Raw genomic sequence first — 25,924 nt, forward strand, 5'->3', positions numbered from 1 at the left:
CCTAATGACTCGTCTTCTATAGTCACCATTTAGTTCACCCTCATGTAAACTCTATCATACTAGGAGGGTGCTTTTTGTTGATACTTTGTCTGGGTTAATTATTGTTGGATTAAATGATGATGTTCTTTCTATTACACTTGTAGGTTGACCTTCTATCAACATTTATATTTGTACTCGTGTCTTTAGACAATGTTTATATATCATTTATGGATTTAGTGATCATATTCAGCCCTCAATTGGTTTTAAGGTTAAAGATAATAGATATGTAAAAGTTTTTAGCTCAATTTTGAGTTCTAGGATCTTTTACTAGTTTTGGGATATAATGTTTGAATGAATTGCATTATGTTAAAAAGGGTTTGACTATAGACTTGATCACTTTTACCTCAATTTGTCTAATATTCATTCTTAGGCTACAAATCCTCGAAATCCTTTTCATATTGGATTAGATATTTACTTGTGCCTGGGATTTTTTGTTGTTTTTTGTGAGTCAAAGAAGGATAGGAATATTATCCTAGACAATAGGATTCAAGGTTTTGGTTTATTTAGCATTTACACCATGCATTCTACCCTCTTCTTGAATTTGTCCCAAAGGTTCTAGTTTAGGTTTGTTTGCCAACCTCTCTTTTAACAATTTTGGGTTGTCTCTTGTTTAGAAGCTATTGGTTTATTCTTAGTTATTTTTCCTCTTCAAAGGTCATTGTTCTCTCCCACCCTATCTTTGTCAATATCTTAGTATAGTTGGATATTTTGAAGGGTTTCTCAACTAAAATTTGGCTTAAAATAGAAAATTGAACTTGGAAATAATAGTAAAATTATAAATATTTGGATTTTAGATGTTGGAATATGGCCTCAATCATATGGTTTTGGTAATAGATTTAAGTATAAGGCTTCCATTATCATTTTTTGGTTCTTTTGGTTATTTAGTTGGTGTTTAGTAAGTGTCCACTTTGAAACCCTCAATGAAGCCTTCGATAGTTGTTAAGACCCCATTCCCCCTTTTATGTTTTGTTTTCCTTCCTCATTTGTAGAGTTTAGTCTTCCTCAAGTGTCCCCTAATGAAGTAACCAACCAAAGTTCTACTTTTCTAATTATGGGGCACCTACCTATCTCAATCCATTTGATCATGTTCCTCCTTCTCATTCTAAAACTTTGTCCTATCCTTCCATGTTTTAGCTCACTCCTATGAACGATTTCCCTCTTCCTAAGTCTAATGATGTGGTACATCCTTCAAACTTATTCCTCTCAATTTTGTGCAACCTCGAAGAAGGCTCTTCTGTCATAAATCCCAAATGTGGATGCCTTTAATGAGGACATTTGATAATTGTTTATTATCCAAAAATATCTTGGAGAAGGAACCTTCTTAGAGGGGTGTATGATCTTAAAGGAAAATTAAGATGACTAGCAAGATGAGAGATGGATGGTGTCTTCAATTTCCTATATTTGTTTTGATGGTATGTTGTTTATTATAAAAGCAGCGTTAACTAGGGCGTTGACCTTTTACATAGCCAAATGGCTATCAATTTAGCAAACAACAGCCCATAGGCGGTAAAGGAGAGACCAACAAAGCAAAGCTACAAACCCCAAACAAACAAGGTCAAACAGGACAAACAAACCTATCAAACCTGAAACAACCCAAAACCCAACTCAAGAGTGGGGAGAGACCCAAAACTTGACAAGGAGGGATTTGGGAAAGGGGGGCAGACTTCCCCTTTCACCTGCGACAAACAACCATCCAAGCAACACTGTCATTAGAAACATTCAAAGAAAAATCAGGCAGGGGGGGGGACCCCACAGAGTTATTGCCAAATTGTTGTAAAACAACAGCAGATTGTTGTTGCAGAACAACAAGAGCATAATCATCGGGTGCAAAGAAGAGTTGTGGAGCAAGAGCAACAGAAATAGGAGCCATGGGGATGGAAGAGGCCAGGACAGCAGTAACAAGAGGATCGGCAAAGGCTTCATCAGCAGTAAGTGACACCTTATCCCGAGAGGAGACAATATCATCCAAAGAGGAGTCAACCGAAACAGAATCAGAAGCATTAACCATCAAGTAATCTTCAATAGCATCCTTCCACCAAGTAGCAGCACCTCTGCGACGAGAGAGAGAACAGTCGGAAGCTAAGTGACCCGTTGAGAAGCATCTTCGACAGTGAAAGGGGAGGCCCCCTCATAGTCCAACGATTGAGTCCAAGGCCTATCACCAACCATTAGAACCACATCCCTAGGGAGGCGTAAAGATATGTCAATATCAATTAATAGGTGGCCAAAGGTAGAATAACCCATGGAAATCATGGCATCATCTGTCTTCAAGAAGTTGCCAAAGAAGTTATTGATGGCCTCGAAACAAGAAGGCTCCCAAAAATGGAGGGGAAAATTAGGATGTCAGACCTAGACCGGACGAACAGTAAGAGGTTCAATAAGGGGGTTGAAGGAAGTTGTCCAGGTTTAAATAGAGAGAGTGATCTCCCCAAGTCCACGACTTACCCAAAACCAATCGCGATCAAGAGTAGAAGTAAAGGAAGCAATGAAAAAGCCTTTAGCACAAGGGAAAAGCTCAATGCCATGAGCAACAAAAGGCTTCCAGGAATCACTCACCCAACAATGAAGGTCTGGAAGAGAAAGCCAAAATCCAGCAAATCTGCAAACCAAAGGACAACGTTGATAAAAATCAACATTGTCCACAACCCCCTGGCCATAGACCACAACAGGGGAGGTCTTGGCACAAAGAAGAGGACGAATTCCCTTGTGAGGATGAACAACAGATCTGGCCACTCGAGCAAAACTTTGGCCAGCAACAAAAGAAGGTTTGGGAGGAACAAGATCACCCACAGCAGGGATTGTGGCATCCACAGCACAAGAAGCGAAACCCTTGGCGTCAATACCCGCGGCATCCACGACAGTAGAGGAAGGAGCAGAACCTGCACCCAAAGTAGCAGAACCAACACCCAAGTCATTAGCAGAAACGGTACCCCCAACTGTGGTACCCTCGACAGACATAAGCGACGGGGAGGAAGGTAGGGCAGAAGGTTGTGTAGTGTCATTGGCAACCACAGTAGCAACGACCACAGCCCAGGCAGAGGTGCCACCACCCTACGCAGAGGGGAGCATAGAGCCACTGCCAATCATGGCATCGACAAGAGAACATCCCACAGCAAGCACATTCAAAATGTGTGAGGCGAGAGAACCATTGGGGAGCGTAAGAGCCTTTTTTTTTCTGAATCTCTTGTTTTGATGGTATGTTGTTTTTGCTTCTTGAAGGCCTTTTTGGGTCATTCTTGACTTTAAGTTCTAGCTTTAATCAATTTATTTCTAGTTTTCATGTATCACACAAACACCTTACACTTAGAGTTGACCCAACTCTCTTTAGATCTTACACACATGCTTTGATAGTTTCAAGGGGTTTCCTTGGAATTAATCACTTGTCAATGTGAATTGGTGATCACACACTAACAGAAATGTCTCAATAGTTTTAAGGAGTTTGCTTAGAATTATTCATTTTGTTAATGTGAATCGCATAAACTACAAATGCGCCCAGGAAACATATTGATAAATAATTATGAAACAATGGTTGCTTTTAGGGCATGATAGAGGTTTAGAAGTTTAGCTTGAATTTGCCAAAAAAGTTTGATTGAAGATTTATAGGTGGGACATTTTTGGGTGAAAAAGAAGCCAAGTGATGAGGACAAAGTGGTGGATTTTTTTTATAATCATTATCCTCCTTGACCACCCCCATCCTTTATCATAGTCCCCACAACATATTTCCCTCTTGTATATATTTACTAATGTTCTTTAAAATTTGTATGTTTTGTAAGTCCTTTTGATTGGTTATTATTACAAAATACATGATCAAAATGTTTTCAAAGTATTCATCTTTAAATGATTTAAATATTTATGACTCAAAAACCACATTATTTAAAAATGTGATGACAAAAACTCCAAATACTCCACAAAAATGTCGAAAAACCACATTGGCTCTAAAATAACACATGCTTCAAAATAACCATAACACTAGGAACTAAAGATTCAATAAACTAATCATAAAAAATAGAATTATGGGTTTCAAGCCTTAAGGGCATATCAAAATAAAAAGAAACTTTTAGCAGAGTTTCAATTCCCTGAAGGACAATGACATGGATATAGTAATGAAATAAGTGTGCATAAAATGCACAAGCGAAAACAGTTCCTTACCGTGTTGAAAAGTCACCCTACAAGACTTGAGTTCTCAAGAGTTGAAAGTCGTCTAAAGGAATATCTATAGTACTTCATCCACCAAATGCTTCAACAAAGTTAGCAAGTGTCAACAAGGTTAGCAAGTGTTGCTCAATTTTGAAGTGCATTAAACTATTCAAAGGTTGCAATTGAAATGAACTTTCCTAAGAAGACGAGGACTAATCTCTCCATCAATAGAAATAAAAAAAACAACCAATGTAGCAAGCCATGCCATGAAAGAAACTAGACCACTATCATCGAACCACCAATGAGATTCCATGCAAAAGTTTGGGCAGAAGTCGACTTGTAGTGTTAGGCATGTTCCCATAATGGTTGAGTAGATTCCCAAATAACAGAATTCTCAATGGCCAAATTTCAATTTGTACATAAAATAATAGAAATATTTTTCTACATGGAAAAACTTTTCAATTGATTGTCTAACAAGTTTAATTTTTTTCATTTCCATGAGTAAAATGAAATGACTCTTCTCAAGTTGTTTTGCAACTATGCGAAGTGTGTGGTCAATGGTGCAAAATCTCAACAAAGAGAAACCGCATAGAATTTTGCATCATTGTTAAAGGAAGAGATCAAACTTTGGTTCCATAACAAAGCATTTTGATTTCTAGCGCGTCCCAAACTAATGTAGAGACTTCTTCGGTTTTCCACATGCAGCCATTTAGGACTGGCAATGCTAGTGTGATAAAAGGCAATTTCTTGAAGGAAGCCATTGATAAACAAAATACCATAAAATGGGATATTTTAGGGGTTCAGTCTTAAGCAAACAAATTTGGTCAAGCCTTTTGATAAATCTTCAAGAAGGCTTAGGAAGGCTGAGGATTCAATCTTTGATTATGCTTATTGATATCTACACAAAATAAGCTGAAGAGATTATAAATGAGACTAATTACAAACAAAAAGGTCTCAAAATTATAATATATAAAAGGCATCTCGCAGACCTAACTTCGATCTACCAACCATTTCTAAGGTTGTACCCAACATTTGATGCATCACATTAATCATCAATCTTTAGATCATTTTAAAGGGATAGGATGTCAAAGACCACTAAACGAAATTTTGCTACACATCGAGGTAATACTCCCTGATTCATTTCATCAAAACATTTTTTAGGGCAATCAACCTAGGCTTCCAAAAACATATTATTATGCAAGTAAATGACCATTAATTATACATTTCACAACAAAAATAAGGGTCTTGATTATCTTCACATTAGCCACAATCAAGTTTTGACTTAATTTAACATTTCTTTAAAATAATAAAAAGCATTTACAAAGAAACAAGTGTTCAAAGCCTGCTGCTACCCAGTTTGATAGGGAACATAATATTGTTGCAACTTTCTCAGCAGTTTAAAATTGGAATTTCACAGAACTTCGAAATATTTTTATTGCTACAGCTATGTTTTTTTAAAGCATGTATTAGATGCGAAGTGCGTCTGAATTTGAATGTTATAATTTTTCCACAAGCAAAGGTATTTTATTCTCACAACTAGAGGCAATTCAAATTAAAATACAATTTTGCCATAAAGGTAAACAACAACCGGATCTTCCACATACCCATGTATCATTCATATCCTCTCTTGAAAAGGGTAGCTTAGTCTGTTTTTTCTTTTATTTTGGGAATTTAATCCTACACTAACATTCCAAGGAATTGAAAATTGAAGAAGTTGCTACTCCACTAAAAAATCATGTAATTTTGCTGGTGTTGACAAAGTCTCTTTCTCTTTTAGACTGGAATTATCATTATGCCCAAATCCCTAACAAAATTCTAGCATGTAATGAATCAAAGTAATAACTCTACTGCTCAGAAACAATGGAATAATAAAATCGGCACCAAGAGAGAAAGAAGCTCTAAAGACATGCAGCCAACAAACCATATAAGCAATTAATTAAATCTCTCCCTCCGATCGTGGACCAAGGTCACGTGATTGATATGGTACAGTTTATCATCTGCATATCCTACTTCATGTGGATTCATATTAGAATGTGCAGAAACTTTGGAGAAATTTAAGCTATAATTACTGTACAGATCAAGAAAAATAATAAAACAAACTTCCATTAAGGGGATCGCTGATTTGAACCAGCCACCTACCAACAGAGAAGACATCAAGTGGATTCTCTCACTCCCCAGTTGTCACAAGCTCAATTTCGATGGGACCTCGTGAGGGAACCCTGGACACTCGGGCTGGATGCGTTACAAGGGATGGGAATGGTAAACTAATCAAAGAAGCCTCACAACTCCCCCAAGGTACCAATAACGAGGCAGAAGCATCTGCCCTTCTCAGTGTCCAAGTAGTCAAAACTTGCATTCTCAATGCAATTGAGATAGAGAGGGTCTCTATGGTTATCATCCTTGGCATTCAGAATAAAAAGGCAAAAAAATGGAAATTCAATACTATCCTACAGAAGTATGTTCACTATTTGACTCTTTTAACATCTCTGAAATAAGCAACTGTTACTGTGAAGGTAACAAAGTGGCTAATTTTCTTTCGAATCAAACCATTGTCATAGATTAACAACTAATAATTTGCAATCCTATCATGACAGGAGAGGAGTTCAGCCCACGCGGGATCAAAACCTACAATCCAGCATGATGCATGCATCGGGGCATTTTCAAGGCTGCTTATCATAGCCACCCTCTAATTCCCTTCTCGTATTCTTCTCCACAGGGCAGGCTTGGTGAAGGAATTGACAAGACACATGAACAACCTTTCATCAGGCTGGAGGATGATGAAATGGACTGTGCTTGGTTTCATAGTATTTCCAGAATTTGTAAATGTATTGGCCCTGTAGTATGGCCTTTTCTGTCGCTCTCATTCATCCTCTGCTTCCAGGGTGAATCTCTTATGTAATCTCTTTTTTTGAAATCATGTTAATGAAAATGGGTGAGGGCCCTAACCCTCTTTGACCACTCAAAAAAAATATGATGGACCGAAAATAGCAACATGGGAATAAATACAAGGTAAAAACTTTACATGTGAACAGTATAATGGGATGTGATATGTTATAAATTCTTAAAAATACAAAATAATATTACATTGCTGTCTACAAGTCAGAAAAGCAACTCATTGTAACATAGGTTCCACCTGGCTGAGGCCTAAGAGAGAACCACTGACATAGAGGAAGAATACCTGAATATCACAGAATGAATACATTGAATAAAATTGCCTCTCATTTTGTCCTCGAAATTCTACATAATACAGGAACCATTCAAGAATGTAAATCCACACTTCATGACAGAGACTTGACACCTTCCCTTCTTTCCCACATTTGAACTGTGTAAAGGAACATGAAACATATACGTAAATGACTGTTGGGCATATAGTTGTTCAACTACCTCCTTGGAGAAAAGATGCATTGTCAGACATCACCATTCCATTGTTCATGCTCCATCTCAATGCCTTACACAAGGTTCTGGGTAGCCTGCCTTGTTAATGTACAAATTCTACCAAGCTGTCATCCACTGTCTTAGAAAGGACAAGATGCACTATCCTATTTCATGAATGCAGATGGCCCTGCAGCCCAAAAGAACTATTTAAATTCTGGTTATCCAAATACATCAAAAGCTTCTTCATTGGCATTAAAAAAATCCTTAGATGTGATTAAATTATCCTCTTCTGCATTTGCACATACTGCTTGATTTCCTCTAAAAGATAGGCCAAATGGTATCCTCAAAACAATCAAGACAACACTGATACATCCACCAAACTTCAAAATGGGTATTCACGAACTCATGTTTCCTGTCAACTAACAAGTGTGACTCGGGCTCTTCTGGAAGAACCAAAGCAAGTACATTCTAAATAGACATACAAATTTTCTATCCTCTACCACCATCAAAACTCCCACCTTTGTTGACTTGCTCATCTTTTCTTCTCTCCAATTTTCTACCCATATCTTAGCCTCAGCAACAGCATACCCCTGCTCATGGTCACAGCATGTACATTCTAATAGACATGCAAGTTTTCTATCCTATACCACCATCGAAGCTCCCACCTTGTTGATTTGCTCTCATTTTCTCTCTCCAATTTTCTCCCCAAATCTTAGCCTCAGCAACAGCACGCTCCCGCTCACGGTTTGATGCAAAGTTCTTCTGGCCTTCTCTACCTCTTCCAGCATAGCTAGGGCTATCCCTCTGACCTTCCCGTTTCTCAAAATCATCCAAACTTCTTCTCCCTGATCCTTTTTCCTGACCTCTGGAAATTTCACTCCCAGCAATTGAATGTTGTCTAGTAATATTTTTCTGGGGCAGCTCCGGTGAATTCTGAGATGGTGATTGAAAACCAGCTTGTCTTCTGCCTCGATCCTTCTGCAACACTTCATCCTGGCATTCTGTAACATCACTCAATCTCTTATCTTTCTTCTCTCTAGGTGTTCCTGGAGCAAATCTATTACTCTGACCAGGCTGCAGACTAGGGTCATATGTTTGAGAAGCCAGGTAAGCAAGTGCGGTTACAACATCACCAATAAGAGGGCGAGTAGCAGCTTGTTCCTGAAGACACATTGCTGCAACAGCAAGAGCTTGATACAACCCACGCATTGGATAACGACCTTGTAACAAACGATCCGCCATCTGTGGAAATTTTCTGCGGTCTCTGAATAGAGGTCGTGCCTGCACTCAATCACAAATGACAAAAAGAAAAATATATCAGTAATTATAAAAATCATGGGTCTAACTTCCAGAATTTACAAAAAGAAATATACCAAGTTACACTAAGAGATATTATATAAATAATGTGAAGAAATTCACCCAGGCTACAAGATTATGCTCTCCAGCAGCTCGACATTTATCAATGGCCTTTCTTCCTGTAATCAACTCTAACAAAACCACGCCATAACTGTAGACATCAGATTTCAAAGTCAACTGGCCTGTCATAGCATACTCTGGAGCACAATAGCCATATGTCCCCATTACTCTTGTAGAGACGTGTGTTTTATCACCAACTGGTCCAAGTTTGGCCAGACCAAAGTCTGATAATTTCGGATTAAAATTATCATCTAACAAAATATTTGATGATTTAAAATCACGATAGATAACAGGGGGGTTCGCCTTATCATGCAAGTACTCCAGTCCTCGAGCAGCACCAGCTGCAATCTTCATCCTTGTGTTCCAATCCAATGGCTCCTTATCAGGTGGAAGATCTGGAAAAGGATGTGTCATCAAAGGAAACAGAAAAATAGTAACAAACTCCTGGTAGTAAAACACATAAAACAGAAAAAACTTATAGTTTAAATTGGCCAAATCAACAAGCAGCCATCCACACCTACATTAACATACAATAATGGATGAAACTTGCCTATTATGTCACACAATTCAACCATACATTTGCATCAGATAAGACAAAATCTACAATTTAAAATTTTTGCTAAGGAGCTGAAAATCACATTAAAGAAAAGCGATCATAATAAAGCTTATGACAATTTTACCAGTGTGCTTACAAGCCTGAAATGTAGCCAAGCCTAGTAGCTTTCAGGCCACACCGTGGGACAATCCCAAGTTCATCTAGGGTGTACCTCACATTTGAAGTATATTCTCCAAAAAAAACAATATACCCAGCCAATGCACAACCTCGTCCCCATCAACCCAGCAACAAAAGTTCACAATTGTAAAAACACAAAATAAGTCAGAAAACTAGATATAGCATCACCCAAAAAAAACTGAATCAATCCTTTTCACTTTATGCTCTCAACTTGTCTCTTGCCCCCACAATTTTACTAAATGCAATTTTTGAAGGTTATATTTCAGTAACAAAGGACTTTTGCTGTCAACGTACAAGTTGAAGGATAACATGTTGAAGGCGAGAGTGCACCATCTAACGCATGGAAACATCACAAACACACGATTTCTAAATGTTTTTAAAACAGGCACGTAACAAAGGACTTTTGCTGTCAACGTACAAGTTGAAGGATAACATGTTGAAGGCAAGAGTGCACCATCTAACGCATGGAAACATCACAAACACACGATTTCTAAATGTTTTTAAAACAAGCACTTCCTTATACTTCAATACCTATGTCTTGTGTGTCTACACTGGGCATCCCATCATCCATTCCCATAACCGTGTACACCTCAAACCCCAGTAACCCTGGATTACATTAATGTCCATCCTATATACTTGCTAGCCAAAACAAAATAGATGTTTAGGCCCTGTGAAATTTGATAGCAACACTGTATGAGGCAAACAATTAAGATGCCAACCTTCCATAACAGAATGCTGCATCAGATACTCCACAACAATTTATCAAGTTTTTGAAGTACGAACTTTCTCTTGATTGCTGTCTGGAGTCTGGACTACTTTGATGACAAGTTTGCGCAAGTTCTTAGAGTCGCATCTTTGACTGCCAAGCTCCATTGTAGACATAGGCTCCCCACGCCCGCATCTCCTCAACTAAAAACTAGTAAACTGTAGATAGACTCAATATATCACCCCAAATGGTACATGAATCTAGTGACAGATTTTTCAAATCCCAATATAATCAGTCCTTGGGCACTGTAAAATTGTAGATTGTTGCAGATTTTAAGAAGACCACCAAACTTTTGAGATCAAAGGATTCCCCTTCCAGCCTCCAAAACTGCGGCATTCTTAAGACCACACACTCACTTACAAAACCTGCATCTCTAAGAGCTATTTGCTGCAATTTTGTGAAAATGAAGGATCTTGACAGTTCATGGAAAGATATGATATTTCCCTTTGTCGATTTGTCATCCAGACTCTTTTTGATATTATTCAAATAGGTGCTGATTTTTCCAATATGGGTACAGAGAAAGGGAATTTTATCATCTCAAAAAATAAAATTTTGTTGGTCTTTCTCCTCCTTCCTTATCCAGTATGCCATGGATGTTGAGATTGGTTTCAGTTTGACATCCTGCATAGAGACTTCCCCATAATCATGAACAGTTACGAACTCAGGGAATCTCTTTGACACAATCCACTGGAAGGTACAAAGGGTTTACCTATTGACTGTTGCCCCATTTATTCATACTAAGAATGTGGATGTACAAATACAACAGACAATCTGATTCACAACTTGGTCATTAAACCTAAGGGCTAAGAGTCATTTTCTTATTGGTGTCTGTTGATGCGTTTTTTATGCTCATGCGAACACAGAATAAAATACAAGGTATCTTATCCTCTCTTGAACAAAGTCTCTCAAATGCTAAGCTTCACAATCAAATGAGACAACTCCAAGGTTACGAAATGTCAGGTCTTGACATGTGGAAAAGTTCAGTGGTTTGATGTGATAATGCTGGAATCACAAGGGGACTTACGTTGTACATGAATGCTCAATCTTATCATGGATTAGGATGGGTGTGCCGATGACTTAGGATTTTGCACTGAAACTCCTAAATCTAATCTAACAAAGATTTCTTAAAAAAAGGGGCAAAAGGAATAGGGTTTAGGAATTCTATTTTAATGCCTAGAATGCAAGAAGTGATAAACAAATTCAATGGAATCAAACTAGGCAAGGTCTCACTATCAAGTCAAACAGCTTGACACAAACTTATTGCAATCATCTAATGTATATCTCAAAGTTGTTCAAGTTATTACCATCAAACGTTGATACCATTCAAGTTATTTCAAGTTAATGCATAACAATGGACGTTTAATAATTGAAGTCAGTTGACCACACAAGGCACGCTTACAATCAGCAAGAAGCTAGTGGTATGGATTAAATGAATTCCACACAAATGCATTCAACAAATCTCTTTCATTCAATCTAACCATACTTGAAAGAAAATTCTAAATCTAAAATTCTAATCTAACTTGGAAGAATTGAGAACCTTGAAGCAAGACAACACTTAAACAAAAATCACCATCAATTCGAACAATGATTTATATTCAAATCTGCAGCATCTACCAACAATTCTCAAAATTCTCTCCTTTACAAATGAGAGGCAATGGGGTTTATATAGAGCCTAAAAAGAAATCAATGGCCAAGATTCATTTAGAATCAAAGGCCAAGATCATGCAAACAAAGCCCTGAAGTTGCCTTAATTAGGGTTTGTATCAAAAATAGAGCCACCAACATGTGACCCAATGAGAGATGAGGGTAGGTAAGATAAATAATATTTGATGTAGTGCCATGTGCCACCTATTCCCTCCTTAAATGAATGTTGACTTGGAACATTTTGATTGAACGAATGGTGACTAAGATGCCACCTCAGTTTGCCTCATAGACTTAATCAATTTGCCTTGAACATTCTTCATGACATTTGGAATTCGCTGTGATACTTTGAATTCATTCTTATGTTAGGGAATTCCATGAACTGTTCCCTCCTTATGCTTGGAAAATTTTCCCAATCTTGGAATCTTGAATTTTTTCCTTCCTTGGCAGTCTTTGATACTGAAATCCCTTGACGTAGTTCCTGATTTCATACTATGAAATCCCTTTGTGCTCATGTCTTGAACTTGCTTTCCTTCATTTGTCCATCATCAAGGTGAAGTCTTCTTCATGATTGATCTAGTCCCCCTCTTAAGAATGAAGTGAGGTTCAATACTCCCTTTGCCCAGCCAAGGCATAATCCCTTCCACTTCTCCCAGCATTGTCAGTGGGTGCCCAAACCCAATTTCTCCCATTTCCATTTCCTTCCATGTCCACCTCCCCTACCACGCTTCACTTCCATTTACCATATCCTCTACCCACCTACCTTTCTATACTCTATCTATCCTTCCTTCCACCCATTCCCATATCCTAACCTGCTTCGCCTACATAGCCTACCTTATATTTCCTAACTTCCATCCCATTCACCTCCCACCTTCTAACCTATACATTTATCTACCTAACCCTTTTCCCATCCTAGCATACACATCCCCTACCCTTCATCTACACTCACCTATACCTCCCTACCCTTCACCTATAACCGCACACCTACATCCTCTACCCTCCATCTCACACCCCTTTACCCTTCTACTTTCCTTGGCCTACCTTTCCCCTACCTACCACTCTACCTCCTCCTCCTATCCTATCCTATCCTAACCCACCTTCCATTTCCTACCTCTTCCCTTAACTACCACCTCACCCCCTCTACCCTTTCATTACCCCCTTATACATCCCATTACATTTTACTCCCCAACCTCCCCTAACTCCATCCACTACCCCTTATGCCTCCTAACCCCACGTATCTCCTACTTCCATCATTTATATCCCTTATGTCCCCCTTTCCTCCAACATCCCCATTCCCCCTCTTTCTCCACGTAGCAGCTACCCTTAACATTTCCTACCACTCCCCCCTCTTATTTCTCTCCACCGTATCACATTATATGCTGGGCCCCCCACACTCCAAAAAGGAGAATCAAATAGATTTGTCTTAAGGACTCTTGCTGGGACACACTAACCAATGGCTGAGAATGAAAAATGTTTTTTTGTCTTTGATATTGCATGGGCCCCACCAGAAATTTCGAATGAAAGAAAAGTTTTTTTTAGGAATTTTAAAAGATAAAGTATCCACCTCATCAGTCCTGGGACACACTAACCACTGGCTGAGAATGAAAAATGTTTTTTTTGTCTTTGATATTGCATGGGCCCCACCAGAAATTTCGAATGAAAGAAAAGTTTTTTTTAGGAATTTTAAAAGATAAAGTATCCACCTCATCAGTCCTGGGACACACTAACCACTGGCTGAGAATGAAAAATGTTTTTTTTGTCTTTGATATTGCATGGGCCCCACCAGAAATTTCGAATGAAAGAAAAGTTTTTTTTAGGAATTTTAAAAGATAAAGTATCCACCTCATCAGTCCTTGCAAGGTGTGGCAACAAAAAAATAAGGAGCTGGCCTCTGAATGAAGATGTGTCACTTTACTGAAGTTAGAGTAAAACAAACCCTTTAACATCCACCGTCTATATATAAGAGGACATCCATCCTCATTCCAAGGCATTAATTAAAGCAATTGATACGATCTGCTCTGCAATCTAAAGACAGCGAATTGCAGCAGACAGACAGGCAGAGCTACAAAATTGAGGATCAAAAATTCAGATCAGAACTGATTTCAAGGACTAATTCCATCGGTAGATTGTTATTTCCCAGATTTGAATTGATATTTGAAAGCACAATTAATGATGCATTAGGGGTGTGTAAGATTGTTTTATTTGCAGGATTCTTGATTCATTATGTGTCTTTCAGGTTTTGGTAAGGGGACTGAAAGCTGATAAAGAGATGATTTCGTCAAGAAGTTCAAAGACTATACTCCAAGGCAAATCAAATTCAAGGAGGACTCACACATCAACATCCACATTTGGGAAAGGGACAATATCAAGATTCGATCACATGAAGAGGGTGGATCAGACCATTACTATGCACTTACAGAGCTGACTGCAGGAGATTCACCACCTTAAACAGAGTTGGAGTTTGATACAAAAGCAAAGGGAAGCTCATGGAATGATGAAGAAGAAAAAGCAAGTGCATCATGTTTACTAACAACAAATTTCTTCAAGTTTGAAATCCACTTCATGCTCAAAGCTAGAGGAGCGTACTTCATCACTTCAAGGAGAGGAGCGAACTTCATGTGATGGCTGATAGGAGTGACTTCATGTGTTGAGGATTTAGCGCGAAGTTCATACTTCATGAGTCAACAATTTAGAGCGAGCTTCATGTTTAGGAAGTTTGAAGCAAACTGCACGAGTCAAGAAAATGGAGTGAGCTTCATACTTCATGAATCAAGAAAATGGAGCGAGGTTCATACTTCATGAATCAACAAATTGGAGCGAATTTCATGTAAAGGTGAACTTCACGAGTTTGAAAATTGAAGCGACTTCATGAGTTGTGAGTTTGGAGCGAAATTCATAATTAAAAGGAGATGAGCGAATGCACCCAAGACAAGATACAAGGCAGCTAAATAAATGCATTTTCCTTAAAGCTAATTTGATGCCTAAGAGGGGATGATTTTGAATGAGTCAGGCCAATGAGAGCGCACTTCACAAACTGACATAGAAGAGTGTATTTCACAAATTGGAGGATATGAGCACACTTCAGCACTTCATGACTTGGAGATTTGGAGCGACTTCATGAGTTGAAGATTTGGAGTGACTTCACGACTTGGAGAAATGGAGCGACTTCAGGAGTTGGAGATTTGGAGCGACTTCACGATTTGGAGATTTGGAGCGACTTCATGACTTAGAGGATTGGAGCAAACTTCATGTTTGGAAGAGACAAGCAAGCTTAGCTAGCAAGGTGATTGAAATAAGACTTCATGTTAGAGCGGATTTCAAATGTACTTCATGAACTGACAAATTGGAGCGAATCTCCTACTTCGTGACTTCATGTTTTGGAGCGAATTTCATACTTCATGAGTTCAGCATTTGGAGTGAATTTCCTACTTATGAATTCAACAATTGGAGCGAATTTCCTACTTCATGACTTCACCTTTTGGAGCGAACTTTACAAAATGCACTTCATGGGTTAGAGGTTGAGAGCAAATTTCATGATTAAAGAAAAAGGAGTGAATTCCCTATGAAGGTGAGCTTCATGAATTCATAATTTGGGCGAACTGCATGTTTGAGAGATTCTAAGCGAACTTCATGAGTTCAAGGTTTGGAGCGCACTTCAGGAGTTGAAGATTTGGAGTGAATTTCTACAAAGGTGAACGTCATGACTTGGAAGATTGGAACGAATTGATTGAAACAAGCTTCACGTGCACACCATCTAGAGCAATCTTCATCTTCAAACATACATAAGCGAATCTCAGCTTCATGTTCAAACCTACATGATCAAATCTCAACTTCATGAATTAGCATGCATGAGCGAACTTCATGTTCTAAGCTGCAAAAGTGAATTTCAAGAATGAAAGTAAATTCAAAGGCAAGACGAGGACAACTTAATGAACATCAAGGGTGGAATAAACTTCAAGAACTCCTCTCCAAAGAGCGCTAAAACAACTTCAAGTGTCACTTCATGAGGATGAATTCTCTTTATATGTTCTTATTAAATCTATATATCGTGTATTTGATACTTGCTTTTTTGTTTTGCAGGAGATGAAGCAAGATACAAGGAGAACATCTTCAAGAAGCTTCATCAACAAACACAAGAACATCAAGGAGGAGAAGATCTCAAAGTGTTTAAAGCCTCTCACCACCTCAATTGCATGAAGAAGACTCAAAATGCTACTAGGTTGAAAGACTTCCAATGTTCAATAGTTGCAAGCAATAGAGCGGGATATCTTCCAAGGTTCTCATTCTATCACAATGACACAGAGAGACCACAGGAGTGCAAAGGAGAAATCATCCAATTACCTCAAAGCACTAGAGCATAAAGGAAGGATAACCAACATGATGGAAGGATGTTTTACAATCTTGAATTCCCTTCGGGAATCCAACAATTGAAGTCAGTATGATGAAGAGCTACATTCAACCAGTTGCTTCATTCATCAAGTATGTCAAAAACAAAGGAGGATCAACCAAAGTCATCACAAGACCTACATCGAGCATGATCGAGGAAGCAGATAGTTTCAAAAGAGTTAATCAAAGTTTGCTTCTCATCATCATTACACTGAGCAAACTGGATAATTTTGAGTATCAAGAGATATCTCTCAACATCCCTTCATGATGATAAATCAAATCAAGTCTACAAAGTGCAAGTTAAAGGTGGCATCCTAGTCATCATCCCACCAATCAGAGAAATTCCACCCCAGCATGTCCACATCAACACATTGAATCAAGTTCATACATGAAGGCACAAACTCTAATGTACCTACCCTCGTTATCTATTGGTCATGCCAAAGTGTTGTAATCATTTCATTGGCCAAATTGAGTTTGTTGTAACAAACCCTAATTAGGGTTTTCATTGTAAAATCTTGGCCATTGATGGAGATTCAATCCTGGTCGTTAATTGTAATGAGCTCTCTATATAAAGCTCAAGCTCTTCATTTGTAAGGGTTGATAGCGAGTAGAATAGCTAATAGCGAATAGTTAGAAGAAGAATAGAATAGTAATTAGAGTACAGGAGGAGGAGAAGGCAAAAATTGTTGCCTAAGTTGTAAATGAACTCCATTTTCATTGAAGTTATGGTGAAGTGTGTTGTTTTTTTACAATGTTCATGGTTTCTTGTTGGACCTTCATGCTAGGTGATAAATAAATTAGATTGAGTGGAGGAATTTGTTGAATGTATTTATGTGGAACCCGATCTGTCCATACTACTAGCCTCTTGCTAATTGCAAGTGTGCCTTGTGTAGTCAACTGGAATGATATGAACTTAACTTCGAATCATTCTACACTCATTGCTTATGCATTAACTTGAATGGTGATCAATGATTGATGGTATTGATTTGAACATCTTTGAGATGTCCTTAGAAGATTGCACTGAGTTTGTGTCAAATTGTTTAGTTTGATGGTGAGACCTCCTTCAGTAGGATTCCATCTAATCATTGACTCATCTTCCTGCATTCTTAGGATTAGAATAGACTCTGTCAACCCCTCATCTTTTGCCATTTTTTCAAAACTCTAGCTAGCTTAGGATCAAAAGCATCACCATATTGTAACATTGGATGATCTAAGTTCCAGCAAATCAAGCATTCAGGCATTCAAATGTAAGTCCCCTTGTGATACCAGCAATCAAGTCAACCAACAAAGCTTATCCACACATAGTGACTCTACATTCATGAACTTTGGGGTCTTCTCAAGTTATCCTTAAGCTAATCTTCTGCATTTGAGAGATTTTGTTCAAGAGAGGATAAGATACTTTTAGGTATTTTATTTTGTGTTCGCATGTGCGTAAAATACACATCAACAGGCTGCCCAATGTCTGAAGACAATCTGCAACTTCAATAAATCAATCATTTGAACTTGTCGCACTCATAGGAAACACTTGTATTCGATGGATTTTACCTTCCCAAACTGAAGTTTGTCAAATCTAGGCACAAACAAACAACTGGTAATGAATATCTAAGTCTGAAGACAAATCTGAAAGTGAGGTTTCAGACTTAGATCAGCAATGGAAGCTCAACCAAATGCCCAAAAAACTCATTAAAATTGGCCCACAAGTGAAATTTCCCAAGTGTGGAGATGGCTGGAAATAAAGATTTTTCTGAAGACAAGTCTGAAAATGAAGACTCAGACCTGCAACAACAATGGTGAAATATAAAAAAGTGTCTCCAAACCACTCCAAAATGGCTTCCCAATGAAATCGTCTAAGTGTGTGATGGCTGGGAGTGAATAGTTAAATCTGGAAATGAAGGTTCCAGCCAACAATGGAGTCCAAATCACTTCCAGCAATGGCGTCAAACTCTAATCTGAGTGTGATGGCAGCCTTCAAACCTCTATGGAGCTCAGTAATACCTTCAAATTTGCCCAAAACATGGCATTATCTGCCTCACTAACAAAATCGCAGCCTCCCCAGTCATGGTGCCACCTTAAGTTTGCAGAAAATGTAGCTTAATCAGCCACCCATGCTTGTTGTAGCTTTCCTCAATGGCAACGCCCAAGTCTGATTGGGCAAACAAACTCTTCAAATCTGCAACTTAGCTTCCAAAAATGGTGTCCAATGGACACTTGGGCAAAAATTGCCCAACCGGAAACTTCGATCTACCTTCAATCAGCCACTTAGCCATCACCATTAGCACTTGTAACAATATTTTAATGCTGGGCAAGCTCTTTTAAACTTGTTTTCACCCTGTCAATTCACCACACAAGCAATGTGGGATAAAACTTTGCCTCTTTAAACTTGCATGGGGAAAATCGATTTGCCTAAGGAAAATATTTAATCATTAATAATCATTACAAATCATTTAATAATTGTTTTTGATTTTTAAATAATCATTGCAAATACAAAAAAAATTAAATTCGACCCCACTTGCATTTAAAATCGTTCAAACTTTGTCAAATTTGACAAATTGGGGAAAATCGCCTCATATTTGGATAAAAATTCAAATGAAAATCATCACAAATCATCACTTGGGGAAAATCGATCCCTATCTGGACGATTATCTGGATCAAAAATCATCATAACACGTGCTTAGGGGAAATTTGCCACACATCAGGACAATTATCCGCATTAAAATTCATCATACTTGCTCATCAATTGACTAGGGGGAAAAATCGATTGGCATCAGGAATCATCATTCCGGTCATCATCAAAGTCATTTGCAATCCTGGTTGAAAAACGTGGACCATAAAGAGGATTTCCCAACACTTAGTCTAATTTTTTACCTCTTGGTGGAAAATCACCCCATGTTTAGATAATGAGTGGGGGAGAAATGAGGTCCATCAGGAATCCAAGGGAAATTCACCTCCCATCAAGATTTTGAGTGGGGGAAAATCATGGGTCATCGGAAATGTGGGGGAAAAGCACCTCCCATCAAAAATTTTGACATTTTGACCCTTCAAATATGGATTTTCATCAGGAATTTAAAATTTTAATTTTTAACCACTCACAATCATCTGAACACTTAGAATTTTCAATAAAAACACATTAGGACTTAGGCAAATTTACCAAAATTTGAGCGTAAAAAAAAAGGAAACTTATCAGGATAAAGTGCAAAATCAACTTGAATAACTTCCTAGGAGTGAGAAAACAACCCCTAAAGGTCCTAAAACACTTAGGCACTTAAATATCACCGACGAAGACGTTGAAAAACGCGTTAACGCTCAAAAGGTCTACACTCAGACAAAATTAATATCACATTAACAATTTGACATTTTAAACACATGATCCTATTCAAAATTCAAAAACCCTCTCACAAGCAAAGGCAAACACTAGGAAATTACCAAACCAAGGCAATCTAAGCAAAACATCTACTCTAGAAAGTGAAAAGTGGGGTCCCCATTTGCAATATAGCGATGTGTGAAAACGTCATAACAGTGTCCAACTATCTAACAAAATATTTGTAGACATCCAATTTTACAATGGCTCCCAAGGTTTTTTATGATTTCTATATCTCACTGTGTATGAGATCCTAAGCAACTATAATATTGTCACTGCTTCAATAAAAGCAGTGTTCCACGGGTGTTCGGGACGGGGGGGCAGGGGGGATGCGTTTCCGAGACGGGGGGACCAAGGGCCTAAATTTGGGGACGGCGGCGGGGTGGTGGTGCTCATATACTTATACATATACATATAGTACTTGAAAAACTAGTTTTGAAAAGATGTATGACAGTATTACAATGTAAGAATTACATTTCAAATGAGACTATAGGAAATTTGAAATACTAAATCTAAATACCAAGATTTCTAAGTTGTGTTGTTATATGGAGCCTAATCAAACTCGGAGGTTAGATTTTCCCTACTTCTATCGACGCGGTTTCCCCCTATATTTTTCAATGGGGGTTTGGGGGCAGCGCCCCCAAGTTGGGGTCAACGGCATCGCCCCTTGCGCGTTCCCTGTCACGATACAGGACGGGGTCGAGGGGCAGCGCCCCTCGAGGCCAAAAGTACTTTTATTATTTTCTAAAGGCATCAGGTGTTATTTTTCTATTGGCCCACGTCCAATTAGAGTTACCCCTTAACCCTCAAAAAACTTAAAAACTCACTTTTTTTTTAAATTTTAATTTTAAACATTGCATATAAGTGGGGGCGACAGGAGACGTCTGGGCGTCTCCCCGTCCTTCAAGAGACGTTTGCACGTCTCTTGAAAGATGGGGAGACGCCCAAACGTCTCCCAAGGAGACGTGGAGGCGTCTCCATGTCTCTCTGGGAGCACGTCTCTTGAAGGACGGGGAGACGCCCAAACGTCTCCCAAGGAGACGTGGAGGCGTCTCCATGTCTCTCTGGGAGACGCCCAGACGTCTCCCAAGGAGACGTCTCCACGTCTCCCTGGGAGACGCGGGGACGTCTCCGCATCCTAGCAGCGCTTGGGTGGCGGTGGCGAGACGGCGGGGGACGTCGCGTCCCCGTCCCCCCGTCCCTAAGACGTTTCTAACGGGGGGACGCGCCCAAAAGGGGGGGGGGGGACGCGTCCCCGTGGAACACTGAATAAAAGCCAATTGAGGTTGATATCAGCTTTGTTAATAAATGTACTATTCTCAAGGAAAACAGCTTTGAGAGAATTTTGAGAAACATATTGCACAGTGATAAAATGTCTGTAACTACATACACTTAGTGTTGGCTAATTTTGGAATCAAAACCATTTTGGTGACATTCAGTTGACGAGAAATCTTCCTGTTACTCCATGGCTTTTATACCAGTTCTCTTAAATCCTCCTTATGAAGATCCAGAAATGTTGTTAAGCCAATGCAGGAACCTATATGGACCTGAAGCTTTGTTTGGGTTGAAAGAATAGCTGACTTGTCTGATTTCTTCTTCTGTTACCAGTCGAATGATATTGATATTATACACATCACGAGCTAATTTAAATATTCAGTCCATCACCTTTTACAGAATCTTTTCTCTTCTCTGTGTTTGACAAAAGAATGAGAATACAATCAAAATATTTTGAAGTATCTCCTTACATTTGTTAGAACTTGCCCATCCTCCTCCTTGATTCGTTGGATGGCATTGAAATGTAGTCAATTGAAGACAGATGTGTGGAATTATTTAGAGTTTAAATCACCCTGTTCAGCCTGTTGAGTTCATGAGCGTTGCCCAGTATTGCTCTTCTTGTTTCAGGATTTTGGAGAGCTTTTGGACAGTGCTTGTTCATTTTGATGCAAATCCCAAACCAAAAATCATCATCACCACATACAGGCATGTTTTCACTCACTTGGAGCCTCAATCTCAGGTGCTTATTTGACTGCATCCTGCCATTTACATGCTGCCAGGCAGAAATATTGAGTGACTTTGGCATGGTAAAAGCACACCTCTACTCCATTTACCACCTCTAATGACCAAGGTGCAGTTTCTGTTTGGAATTGCCATCTTACAAGTTGGGTGGAACTTTAAAGCACTGAGCAACACTATAAAACATGCCTATGTTCATGTTCAGCAGCCTCTTAAACTTAGACATAACTATTCTTCACTTGAGCCAATTTCATAATCTCAGTAGGATATCTGAGCCGCTTATGCCACTTTATGTTAGGCGGAGGTTTAAGCCACTCGAGCCAACTTAGACAGAGTTTTGGTGTGGCTAAAATATCATAAATATGCACCCAAGTTATTAGATTATATCAATTTATTTTCATATAGGCAGAATTTCACTCCACATATTCCAACTTTTCAAAAGCTGGGCAGAGATTAATATGGCTAGCCATCACGGACTCTCAACAAGCTTACCATAGCCACTTAATGATGTGGCAATTTCTTAAGATATGAGCAGTAATCTAAATGATATTAACATTTAATTTATATAATAAACAATTTTACTGCATTTGAATAAATGAATCGTGAGCTCTTTATAAATCCCAAAATATTATCTAAACATAAAAAAAGAATATAAGTTTAATATTTAGTATCAACTAACAAAATTTATATAAATCAAATGTTTGAACATCATTTGTCGAAGACAAACCAGAAATGGCTGGGAGATCAGCAACCAGGCCTCTTAGACTATGGTCACAACTCAGGAGAAATTTAATATTCAAAAAACAATTCTTTCAGTGCCCTACCCTAGCCAAGAACCATCCAAGGTGTAATTCATACCCTTGGTTGGACACACTATGTATGTTCCTCCAATGCCCACCGCGTAGTTTTTTACTTTCTTCTTGAAGTTCTCCCATATCCATTTCCAAGCCTCACCCAATTTAAATGATTTTTTCCTAGAGTAATTCTAACCAACCCACTCATTCACAATATTTGCATTGAATAACTATTTATTAAATACATTAATTTCTACCTTTAATAAGGCTTTTTCACATTAACTCCCCAAATAAAAGAGTAAATAAATGTATTTTATTTTCTTCAACACACACTTCTCTTCCTTCCAATTAGCACCATAGCCACCATTGTTGTTCCTATCATTATGTTAAAATTCTAAGTTGCCGGTACGGATACGGGTACGAGAACCCGGATTGTGGGTACCCGTATTTTTGTTTTTTGCCCTTGAGTAAATGGGTTTGGGTTCGTCCGCATGTGTGTGTGTGTGTGTGTGTATGTATATATACAAAAAAAAAAATGAAATATACAGATTGTAGAGCTAAATGCATTTGATAGTATGAACTTCATTATTGATCAATGCCAAATGCCAAAATGGTAGTAATAAAGATAAATATTAAATGCTAATTGACAGTTAAATATTTAATATTTATCCTTATCAATTGGCATTTAATGGTGATGATTTTAGTTGTCTAAGTTCTTGATTCTGGTCTCCACTCCCAAACCCCCTCATTGTAATCAAATTTCTTATATGACAAGAGATCCCACTAACTAGTGGGGGTTTGGGAGTGGCGACCCTAATGGATTTGAGGGGCAGCAACGATAAGCTGCACAAGGTATTAGATGGCTAAATTATCTGCTGGTTTTTAATTACGGTGAGGAGCGGATTTCAATTGCCTAAGGCAACATTGGAATCCACCTTTTAGGGCTGGGCCCTTTTCCTCACACCCCACTCTCTAGGGCTGGGCCCTTTCCCATACGCCATCCTCAAATAGGGCTGGGCCCCTTCTCACACGCCACTCTCAAATAGGGCCAGCCTCCTAAAAGGACACGCTACACTAATATCCTTGGCGCCAAAATACCTCATTCAAAGGCCGACCTAATTAAGTATAAGATGGGTATAAATAAAGATGCAAAGTGAAACATTATACACTTGCAAAATACACATCAATTGTGAAATTCAGTCTGCTATCAGCTAATGCGAAATACATCAGAAAGGTGCGAATTTATCTCCAGTCAACTGCGAACTTTGTAGCTCCTCCTTCATTGTCATCTCTGCTGCTGAAAGTGCAATCTCCATTCAAGTAGAAGTGCTGGCCCTGCATATAATCTCAGAACTGTAGCAGACCTGTGAATATTGAAAGAACAGATCTGATTGTTGATTCACCCACTAAGGGGAAGTGCAGACCTGAACAGCAGACTACAGACCTATTGAAGACAACCTAAGAAGCAGCCTGTGTGCTGACCTATTTGCTAAGTGAACTCCTTCATCAAAGCCCTAAGAGATAAGTTGTAATCAGAATATTATGCTTAATATATATTCAGATCCGAGGATCTTTCTGGCTGGGTTTTTCCTCCTAGGAGGTTTTCCCAGGGTACTTGTGTTGTGAGTTCATTTTGTTTATTTCTCTACATATGCTTAATTCTGGAAAATCCTAACAGCATTCAACATTAATCTGAAAATTTAGATAGATTTCTATTTTCTGAACATTGTATTAACCTGAAAGTCTAAAATTAACATTATCACCATTAAATGGTTAGGAGAATCCAATTGAAGCTGAAATCCTTGTAAATTTTAATAATCCACCACAAATATTAAAGGGCCTAAAGATGGTTTGTGACATTCAGCATCAAAGCCTTAATATCTTCGCTTGCACTCATCATTTCCTACCACAACCAAAATCATACATCCTGCCTAATATTTTCCAAACACCTGTTATGGTATTGTTTTTTTCTCATTATTCGCTACCATCTTGTCAATCTTCTAGAATCCATCTTTGCTGATCATGGTTATTTTTTCATATTCAATGTTTTTTTCTTTTCCTCCACTCCAGTAACTCCTTTGTTTTTGTGAATTCAGTGTCCTCTTATCTTGTACACTTGTGTTGATTTCCCTGTCTTTCCATTTCACATAAAGCTCATAAAAAGCCTTCCATAATATAACATACTAGTTGAGTTCCTTTTTTCTTGTTTATCAATGGCAGTTTCCATTCTGTTTTGTGACAATTCCAAGCACAAATAATAATCAAATCCTCCCATCTTCACTTCCATTAGATTTTACCAGTGTTAGTCATTTTCACTAGCTCCCCTACACATTTATTGCCATCTATAGTTATTTCTTCTTCTCCTAAAGCCTTTCCCACCATTTATAGTTTTTTCTCATTCTCACCAAATTACATTGGCTAACCAAACAAGAAAAAAATATTAAATTACAAATCATTTAAAATACTTCCTCCTCAAAATAGAAAAAAAAAATTAAGTGGTAGTGGTACCATAGCCATGCAAATGACAAATTCTGCTAACCAGTTCTAAAATAAAAAATGCAATACTTGAAGAATTATTTAAGGGTTTGAAATTGTCCCTTCCGCTTTTCACTTCAGGAACTTCTCATCCAAAGACCCATTTTCTCTCTTGGTCTATTGCAACTTCACATGGTCATCAGAAGTCATATTCAACATCCTTTGTACTTTGGTATTTTCTATTTACCAATACATATTTGGTTGGAGACCTAACCATGAAAATTAGATCAATGTTAGAACTGATTGTACCTGTATTGTTTCCAATCAATACATTGAGGTTGATATTGTTGCCGGTGAAGTCATTGTACCTATATTGTGTCCTATTAATATGTTGAGGTAAATGTATTCCTGCTACCTTTATGGTGTCAACATATAGTGTTTATTATTTGTTTACTTTCACTTGCTCGGACTCTGCATTTTCAAAGGCCTCATATCACCATGGTGGATAATCATCAAAATGGACCTCCAAAATAAAAGCTTCACTATTTTAGGGATAAAATTAAAAACAGATTTGTCACATTATCAAGTTTAAAAAGTGGACTGTGGTTGTTAAAAGGATACTATGCTCCAAGCTGCCACATACAAGTAAACAAGGAAATTCTTGAATAAAACTGATTGTTGTGCTAAACAAAGGGATAGAAAACAAAAGCAAGCGGGTTATCATACTTATTATCAAATTTCAACATTCAAACAAAAAATTAAAAATAACAGTGAACATCCAATAGACATAA

At 38.3% G+C, this 25,924-nt stretch overlaps 1 protein-coding gene across 3 annotated transcripts in view; it reads right to left on the bottom strand.

Moving 5' to 3' along the window:
• Positions 1–7,201: 7,201 nt before the first annotated feature.
• The window catches only part of LOC131073996 (probable serine/threonine-protein kinase PBL7), a 35,351-nt gene continuing 16,628 nt past the window's right edge, over positions 7,202–25,924 (bottom strand). For all 3 annotated transcript variants that reach the window (XM_058010550.2, XM_058010548.2, XM_058010549.2), the window contains 2 exons: positions 8,971–9,362; positions 7,202–8,832 (listed from right to left, as the gene is read on the bottom strand). In XM_058010550.2, the coding sequence (XP_057866533.2) occupies positions 8,188–8,832; positions 8,971–9,362 (1,037 nt within the window). In that variant the 3' untranslated portion in view covers positions 7,202–8,187. The remainder of the gene's footprint in view (positions 8,833–8,970; positions 9,363–25,924) is intronic.

This window comes from Cryptomeria japonica, chromosome 9 (genome assembly GCF_030272615.1).
Source record: "Cryptomeria japonica chromosome 9, Sugi_1.0, whole genome shotgun sequence".
NCBI classification, from domain to species: domain Eukaryota; kingdom Viridiplantae; phylum Streptophyta; class Pinopsida; order Cupressales; family Cupressaceae; genus Cryptomeria; species Cryptomeria japonica.